We start from the raw sequence: 9114 nt of genomic DNA on the forward strand, positions 1-9114 counted from the left end.
AAAGAGAAGTAAACACCGAGAGCCAACACGGAAGGCAACATACACAGAGAACGAAAGAGAAGGAGAAGACGAAAACCTAGAGAAACCAAGAGACAAGACCAACTACAATGGATGGACGAAATGAAAGGCAACCCAAACAACCCAGGTAAATATCTAACCCGAGTTGATCAAACTTTGTCCAAGAAATAGTATATTCGTCTAAAAATGCTCGGTAATTTTGCTCCTGATGCCAAGAATAATACTAGATCCCCGCTGGGGAATGCTGAGAGCGTTTTATTTTTTTATTATTTTTATTTTTTTTAGTAATTAAGAAAATTTTATTTAATATTATTGTAAATTTTTTATACTTTTTTAAATATTTAAAAGTATTAAAAAAAATAATGTAAAAAAAAAAAAACAAAAAAAAAACAATTTTTTTAACCTCAGCGGTAGTCGTAGCAGTGTTCTGATGCAAAAAGGGCCAAAAAAAAAAAAAAAAATTTATTTGCTACTGGCCCAATATTGTCGACAATGGCCACCAAAAAATTGGCTAACAAAGTCATTTGCAATGCCACAAGTAAGCCGGTAATAAGCTACCTCACTACAGATAGACGTTAAACATTTGCGGTGCCATTTAGCATTTGCAACGAACTAAATTTCGCCACAAGAGATTAACTTTGTTGTGACAAATAATGATACAATTGCAATGTCAAATATCACCACAAAGAACCTTTCTTTGTTACCATTGGCCCATTGGGTGGAGCGTTTGCAGTAGTATAATGTCTTATTTGCGGCGACAAATATTGCAAATAGTTGTATATTTTGCATCCAGGTTCCATTTCGCCGCAAGAAAAACTCCTAGGACCTTTGACTTGCGTCCACCTTGCGGCGATCGAAATTGAACGCAAATGAGGAATTGCAGTGTAATGTGCTACTTTTTGTGGCAAAATGGATCGCCGCAAAAAGGGTTGTATCAGCAACATTGATAGCTTTGTGATAAAGCTTTGTGCTGTAGGTTCTGTGTGGTTTCTGATGTGACCAACTATTTTATCCCATCAAAATAGTTCCTTACACATAAGATGACTGACAGTGATTCATTACATTTCAAAAAATGTCTCACATCCAAAATACATGAACTTGAGCACACCAAGGTAATTGGTCCCTTACAAAGTCCAGCATACCAAAATACATAACATCCTAAACTCGAAATGCAAGATGTGCAAGTAGCACTATGGATGAAATCCACGACAAGAAAATTGCTATCCCATGCTTCATAATTTCTAATTGGTGCCAAGTAGCTTCGATTCTCATCATCTAGGTGGTGGAGAAGGGTAAGATGTAAGACAGACTTGTATTTTGGAACTTCAAGAACAAATTATTTTCTCAGACCATACGAAACATGGCTAGAAAAATGTGGAAGGAAGAACACAGAAATACAATATCAAGTGCTGCATTCCTCATAGCATTGCGTCATAGTCATCCAACTGATCATTGTACTCCAACACCTTTCTCTTTATCTTGGATGAATCTACCCACGTAATGAAGTCTTCTAGATTTCTCGTTACAAGAAATGCTGGGTCAGTAACCGTGTCTGGACCAATTCGTATGTGTCCCTGCTCAATATATGTGACAGCTTCTTTCATGTGCTCACAAAACTTCAGCCGCACTAAAACAGTTGAGAGCCTACGTCTACAAGGAGGATAAATACAGAGAGTTAATCCCAATTACGTAAAGCAATCAAGGAAGAGGCTTTGCACCAAATAAGAGGCTGGCTGAAAAGAAGTCAAGTTCCACTTATCTAGAAAGGAATGGAAAGAACTTGTGTCTTAAATCATTTTTAAGTCAACGCACTAGAGGAAAATTTTCAAATGTCCTCTTTCATTACTTCATTCTTTCCATATCCCTCTCCCTTGTTCGCAGTTACTCATCAAATGGCACTCTTATTATAAAGCCTAGGGTTCATATCTACAGCAAAGTTAGTTGAAATAAGAAGCAAAACTTCTCTCTATTTTTTTTTTTTTTTTTCGATATATCATTGTGATGCATCTCACTTTGTGATTAAATCGTGCAGCGTTTTCTACCTTCTCATTTTAAGGTATGACAGAGTTGTCCTGTAACTGAGCAGAAAGAGGACTTTATTTACAGAATCAATTGCATACCTACAGAAGGATGATGCTGTTATGCGTTCACACACTTTTAGAGCATCAATGTTGTGCTTGGATGGTATTACACCAATGTTGTACCTGCCATTGACAAAAACACATCGAATCAACAGCAAACCTTCTATGATAAAATGATAGTTGATCTTAAACAGAAATGTAATTCTCATTACCCCCATACATATCATACAGTCCATGGAACACAGAAGTAGAACTACAATATTCATCTGCAAGGGCTTTTTTTCTCTTAAGATTGGGAAAATCTGCATTAATATAGCTGACTTTGAACCACAACCATAATCTCAATCACATTCTCCTAAAAATAGTAATCATTTGAGCTGGAGCTCATTAGCATATTGAGGTTTAATGATGAAAACTATAATCCAGCCACATTGTGATCTATTCATTGGGATGTAATTATAAAACCCGAATAGCTAATAGGCAAATGCCATATATCAACAACTGAGCAGTTAAAGACATTGGTTACATTGACTTAAGAACTATGACAATGTAAAGTAGGTAGACATCTTTTTTATAGTTCACTGTCATATCTCAAAAAGCTTATCACGATTAAGTCACCTTTTTTATTGACACAGGGTGTCTGGGAACAAAGTCCAACCAATCCCCGGAATTCACAAGCCATCGGCAAGGAGTTTCCCACAACTGCACCTCGGGTCAAGGGGACATTTTTTGCACAAAAAGGTTTGGGCCTTAGACCTAGAGGGAGCATACCACCAAGAGCGAGACTCTTACCACTTGAGCAAACACCTTCAGGTTTATCATTACTAAGTTACAGAAACAAAATAAAGAGTTATCAAATTGATATTTCTACCTGTTGCCAGAACAAGTTTATAGCCAGATCATATGGAAGAAGTTGATTATCTCATGTTGAGATCACAAGAACGAAGTTAATGCCCCATGCATGTTGTAACAGTGAGGATTAATAAGAGAAAATATAATAAGACAACAAAACCCAGTTTGAAAACCAAAATAGGATATTTCATACCTAACAGAAACTCCCAACAACTATGCCAGAGCATTAGTGGACTCAACTAGGCAAGCATAACAGAGGTGCCCAAAAGCACCCAAATCAAAGCCACTCCAGCACCCAATTTTGTCCCACTTTTTTCCTTTTCCTTTTTTTGTTTTCACCAAAGCCCCGTTATACTTCAACAATGTATAGAAAACATGTGCCTATTACTGAATATTACTCCATCTCGTAATCAAAAGAGTTCAGGTAACAAAAATTCAACCTGACCACTCATTAATTGAGTCCATCCCGATATTATTATCATCACATGAGGATTTGTAATCATTTTTGTGGATAAGTAACTTGAGTTTTGGTAATCATATCGATAAGAAAGAACAAATTGAATTCTACTCATTTTGTTTTGAACTCAACCCTGACTTTAATTCTCATCCCGAACGACAACATCACTTAAGGAGTGAATCACATCTTACAAACCAATATTCTCATAAAAGAAGTTAAAAGAAGAATCAACAATAGATCAACAAAAAACCCATTTTCTTTCAAGTGGCTCTTCTTTCCTAATTAGTGTACTTTAGTAAAAGAAAAACCATAAAAATGAAACAACTCACAGCTAAAGAAAAACCATAGAAATGAAAGAACTCACAGCTTTTCGAGCAACATATCAGTCATCTGAATCCGAAAAGGGTCTTTCTGGTCCATCCTAGTCAAAGTGTTCACTAGCTTCTGCACCATGCGGCACAAACTCGCATACCTACTCTCCAAATTTTTTTGACACAAAATTAAAAAATTAAAAAATTAAAAAAAAAAAAAAAAAAAAAAAGAAGAAGAAAAAAAAGGGAAAAAGAAAGATTCTCATAACCCTGAAATAGAAAAGGAGAATATTAGAAAGGGAAGAAAATAAAGGACATACTTCTTGTAATCATCACGCTGGGTGACGTGATAGCGTTGCATAACAAAAGCTTCCCGATGGCCATGTTCCTTTTTCCAGTCCAAGAAATTAACCTTCTTCAGCAGCTTCTTCTCATGAAACTTTAGCTTCCTCATGCTTACCGATTGGAAAAGAAACTGTGTTCTTTCTAAAACCCTAGGAGTCAAAAGCAAGGTTTTGAATTCCGTTCTAATGACCGTTCTGGTTTAAGCACTGGAACAGAATATTTCAGTACCGGTACGTACTGGTGTACTGTTTCAAAATAGCCTCTATATATAATTATATATATATAATATACAATGACAATAAATCACCATCTATCAACTTGAGAACCCAAAAAACATAATCATCAAAGAAGTAAGAAATAATCCATAATCCATTCTCCATAGCAACATTTGATTTGCAACTAGAAATTTTTTATATTTTGCATAACTATTTTGAAAAAAAAAATCATAAAAGAAGCCACATTTGGGAGTTGATTCAGCACATTGAAATTTTCTATCATTAGGGAACTTTATTTAAAAAAAACTCGAATCTGACTATTTGATCAATTCTTGATATTACGGTGTAGAAGCCATTAACACAAAGGTTTGCATATTTGACAAGCTCTGCATCTTACACCAATTAGATTAAGTCTACAAATGTACTATACTATAGTCCATTCCTTTTTTTTTTTATATATATTTATTGTTTTTGTTTGACCAATTGAGCATACACTGTCCCACATTCAAGAATCCCGTAAATATGTTTTAGAGTTATAAAACTTTAAGGTCCACTGGCCACTGCAATACTGCTTCACAAATTCACAACCAACATAAAACGGTGAGTCTTTATCTCTGCAATTTAGTCTAGCTACTTTTATGTATATTGTGAGGATGCATACAAAGAACTGATCACGATCTAAATGTGTGTGGTTACATATGTAAATCTTTTAGTCTTGATAAAGGATTAAAGTATCGCATGCCGAAGAATGAATTAAAAAATTTGAGAGAGAGAAAGAGAGAGAGATGAACTACCTAGGTCCGAGTCGACTCGAGGGTGCCCACGGCAATTAGCAAGTGGCTTGTTGTGTCACCGTGATATGTCTCAGAACAGGAATCGAGCTTACAGAGGAAAACTGAGTAGAAATGAGGAAGCAAAGCTGATATGAAGAGAGAACAGAGGCTAGGAGGCGGTACGCCTTGCGCAGCACAATGACAGGAGCTGGACCGCGTGGAGAGGCAACCGAAACAGAGCGAAAGAGGGCATTTGGTCGCTGAACGGGGAAGGGAAGAAAGAGAGAATTTTAAGGGCGTGTTAAAACGACATCGTTTAGATTTTTTATTTTTTATTTTTGTTCTCTCTTACTTCGGGCTGGGATTGGGCTTTAGAAAGGATTGCGCTTCTCAGACGGGCCTGGCCTCTAAATATCTGGGCTATGACACTACTAGTAAAATTAGAGTTTAAGATTTATATTTAAACTATAGATTAGAGACATAAATAAAGAACGTGAATTTGCATTATTTACTAATTATTGAATATTAGAAAATAATTATATAGATAAAAATAACTTATGTGGGGAATTTTTTATTTAAAAAAGAAATTAAAACTAAAGTTACAAGCTAACGTGGTATGCCAAATAAACTTTATTTTATTATAAAATATATCTAATAGAGATGTAACTAGTCTAGCTCCATCCAAATTTTTCTGATATATTATATAGTATATTAAATATACTAATATACTATAGTATAGTATATAATAATATAAGGATATCATATTGTAATATATTTTAATTGTATTATAGAATGTAGTAATATATTATAATATATAATATAGTGATATATTATAATATATAGTGATATAATATTAGTATAATTATTAATACAATAGACTATAGTGATATAAAATTTTAAAATTTAATATTATATTAATTAGTAATTTATTATATAAGACAAAATTATTTTATATATAATTATATATAAAAATTATATATAATATAAAAATTAATATTTTATACTACTCTTACGTACTCTATTTTTTTTTTTTCTAATCAAGCATATTATATTATATATTAAAAGTTATAGAGTTACATAGTTCAAGAAGGATCGAAAAGAAAATAACGAAAAGAAATATCTAAGAATATGCTTCCAAAAATATGATTAATTGTTGTCCATTGCGCTATAGAGTGCGCACATTAATTTACATTTCGATGTATTACATACTCTATTATTATATATCTAACATTACTGTTTTATATATTTGTAAGTTTGAGCCATGAAACCTATTTGCCAAAGTTAGAAGTGTTCTCTTTCCTCGTCGATTGTCTTTAATTTTGATCCAATCGTGTCCTATGATTTTTATGATTCTAAAGTTAATATTCTCTTTTTCAAAATGGGCGAGGTTGCTTTGTTCTAATAATTTAAAGATGAAGAAGAAAAATCAGCAATGATTTCTCATAACTTTGTGTTTTAAACAGGTATACTAAAGCTCAATATATTTGGTTTCATTTTTTAAGATCGCATTATGTAGAGATTGGGGTAGTCCTGTCAGATGACAAGAGGAGGTGATTATGGCTGCTAGCAGAAAGGAATATGAGGTAAATGACCCCACTCAGATTGAACTAATTGCAATTTTCAAAGGATTACAGTTATGCATGCACATGGAAATTACTAATCTTATCCTAGAAAATGATTCTTCCTTGATGGTACAAGCTCTCCAATCTAGTTACAGCTCATTGTCTTTACTGGGTTTATCAATTTATCAATTATTTTTGTATTTATGATAAATAATTTTAAATGTAGTCTTAAAATATATAAATTTTTAATTTTTTTTAAAAATAGAGAAATATAAATTTACATAAAAAATTATTTTTTAATAATAAATATTATTTTCTTTTTCAAACCAAATGGGTAAAATTATATTGCACGCCGATTGTCATAATGATAAGCTTTATATAAAGTGGCGAAAAGATGTGAGAAAAGTGATGGGAACCAGTGAAGTGAAGACAACTTGAGCTGATCCTCAATACCATCGTCTATGCTGTAACGCCACCTTGCAACTAAATCTGTGGGCTCGTGCAGAAATATTCATGAACAAAAAGTTGGTGGAACTTGTCATTTTCACGCCATATATATCGGAATTGCGCCCCAAAATGATGGCTAAATGTCAAACTTTTGGTCCAATCCTTTATACAATTTGCAGATAAACAATGAAATGTGGATAAGAACAAGAAAACTCGAAAATAATATTTTATTTAATTTTTATTTAAAATTATTTTATTTCATTTTATTATTTAAATATCACTTTAAATAGATAATAGTTTTACATACCTCATGTTGTAATAGATGTAATTGGGATGATGATGATAATCTATTATATATATAATACATGATAAATATTTTAATTAAAATTATCTTTTATAAAAATATAAAATTTATATATTATGTTAGAATATAAAATTATTTTTATTATAAAATAAATATAATCTATTATATAAATTTATTTTTTAAAACTTATCTGTGAATGCATCACTTCTAGATAGATATTTACAAAGATTTTTTGTTCGAGCAAACCACTTGAGAGGATTTTGCTCGGAAGAACTTCTATATTAAGAGTTAGGAGGAAGAAAAAGAAGGAAGGAAAAAAAACCAACCTTGCAAGGGTTTTGAGCAAATGGGTTCTCTAATGGCAGGATGGGACTCTCGAGTCCAAGATCCAGAGTCAGGTAACCTTGGTTTCCAAATGAATATTACTGGAAAAAGTTTCCAAATTATGGGTTTTTGTTGGAAGAGATTGGGTTTTTCTGGTAAATGATGATAACAACTCTTTCAGTGGCATACAAAAGGAATCGGTCATTCACTAGAGAAGAGATTGAGGCTTACTGGAGCGCAAAGAAGAAAGCTGAGGAAGAACATCTCAGAGATATTTGTATTCCCTCATCTGATAGCATTCAGGTTTTGCATCTCTTTCATAAGATTCGTTTTATTTTAAGGTCCTCTTCCTGTTTCTTTTTTATATGCTTTGTCTTATTGTTGGTTGTACACCAATTCTTGAAATGAATGCGACAGGAAAGAAAGTTTGAGGAATCTGTGAAAAAGTTTGAGAGGTCGAAATCCGCGCCTGTAGACAACACAAGACAGCAGGGTTTCATGGAAACTGAAAAAAGCCTGGAAAAACTGATTATGAAAAATGGGTGGTAAACATATATATAACCTTGTAACTCCGAGAATGTTGTTCGAACGCTACTTGCTGTGAGACCCTTGCAAACCGTTTGTCTTATTTCTCTTGTGATTGCAGGTGGACTAGAAGCAGCTGGGCATTTCTGAACGAGCCACCAGTTTTTGAGGCTGCGTCCAACAGTTACGCTTCGCAGTTCCACATTGCTAGCTCGGCCGCCTCGAAATCAAACGCCGGCGATGGGATTGTCCATATATAAATGAGTGTGTGTATCCTTGAATAGTTGCGGTTCGATCATATTCTGCTGAAGCTTTTTGAAGAGAGATGTTGATTTGAAATGGATGGGAAGTGTGTATAAATGAAAGGTGTAGTCCTTGCTACCTTTTAGGCATGTATAGAGCTATTTAATTTGTCTCTGATGCTTGTACAAAGAAGCGATTTGTAACTCTGTTTTCTTAGGATTAATGACTATATTTTTGAGTGATTTGGTGACGTACTTTTTCCTTTTTGTCTTAAGAAATATGTCTTTCAAATCCCAAGCATAACCTTTTAGGCATGTATAGAGCTATTTAATTTGTTTCTGATGCTTGTACAAGGAAGCGATTTGTAACTCTGTTTTCAGGATTAATGGCTATACTTTTGAGTGATTTGGTGACTTACTTTTTCCGTTTGTCTTAAGAAGTATGTCTTTCAAATCCCCAGCATAACAAGGAAATTTAGGAGCTGCCTCATTTTCCAATCTGCTACTAGGAGTTGAATCTCTTTCACTCTGATCGGGCTTCCTCCACCACATTTCCAGAAGGAGACAAAACTGAATTGTCGGGATTTATATCTGTTACCAATCTTAGTGCATTTCTTTCCAGGATTATGTCTGTTATGGCCATATTACACACCAGTTG

General features: G+C 33.7%; 2 protein-coding genes across 4 annotated transcripts; one reads left to right on the forward strand and one right to left on the reverse strand.

Annotated features, from left to right (window-relative positions):
* Positions 1-1059: 1059 nt before the first annotated feature.
* LOC122297152 (U3 small nucleolar ribonucleoprotein protein IMP3-like) lies at positions 1060-5327 on the reverse strand. Of its 3 annotated transcripts, none has more exons than XM_043107060.1 (5): positions 5074-5327; positions 4040-4213; positions 3773-3880; positions 2139-2222; positions 1060-1668 (listed from the first exon to the last, which is right to left on the reverse strand). In XM_043107060.1, exons 2-5 carry the CDS (start codon positions 4171-4173, stop codon positions 1437-1439), a joined length of 558 nt encoding a protein of 185 aa, XP_042962994.1. In that variant the 5' UTR covers positions 4174-4213; positions 5074-5327; the 3' UTR covers positions 1060-1436. The 3 variants fall into 3 exon arrangements, with proteins under 3 accessions (XP_042962994.1, XP_042962995.1, XP_042962996.1); XM_043107061.1 differs by having other exon boundaries at positions 4040-4270; XM_043107062.1 differs by having other exon boundaries at positions 4040-4309.
* Positions 5328-7589: 2262 nt separating this feature from the next.
* Positions 7590-8870, forward strand: LOC122297153. Its single transcript, XM_043107063.1, has 4 exons — positions 7590-7763; positions 7871-7992; positions 8107-8234; positions 8336-8870. The coding sequence occupies exons 1-4, from the start codon at positions 7712-7714 to the stop codon at positions 8472-8474; spliced, it is 441 nt and encodes a 146-aa protein (XP_042962997.1). The 5' UTR covers positions 7590-7711; the 3' UTR covers positions 8475-8870.
* The last annotated feature ends 244 nt before the right edge of the window (positions 8871-9114 follow it).

The sequence above is a fragment of the Carya illinoinensis genome, chromosome 15 (assembly GCF_018687715.1).
Source record: "Carya illinoinensis cultivar Pawnee chromosome 15, C.illinoinensisPawnee_v1, whole genome shotgun sequence".
Taxonomy (NCBI): domain Eukaryota; kingdom Viridiplantae; phylum Streptophyta; class Magnoliopsida; order Fagales; family Juglandaceae; genus Carya; species Carya illinoinensis.

Coding starts and splice junctions, on each gene's coding strand:
- LOC122297152 (XM_043107060.1), bottom strand. CDS start 4,173: ATGAGGAAGCTAAAGTTTCATGAGAAGAAGCTGCTGAAGAAGGTTAAT. Junction 3,881..4,039: donor CAGCGTGATGATTACAAGAA/GTATGTCCTTTA, acceptor TTTGGAGAGTAG/GTATGCGAGTTTGTGCCGCA. Junction 1,669..2,138: donor ACAGCATCATCCTTCTGTAG/GTATGCAATTGA, acceptor TCCTCCTTGTAG/ACGTAGGCTCTCAACTGTTT.
- LOC122297153 (XM_043107063.1), top strand. CDS start 7,712: ATGGGTTCTCTAATGGCAGGATGGGACTCTCGAGTCCAAGATCCAGAG. Junction 7,764..7,870: donor AGTCCAAGATCCAGAGTCAG/GTAACCTTGGTT, acceptor CAACTCTTTCAG/TGGCATACAAAAGGAATCGG. Junction 7,993..8,106: donor CCTCATCTGATAGCATTCAG/GTTTTGCATCTC, acceptor TGAATGCGACAG/GAAAGAAAGTTTGAGGAATC.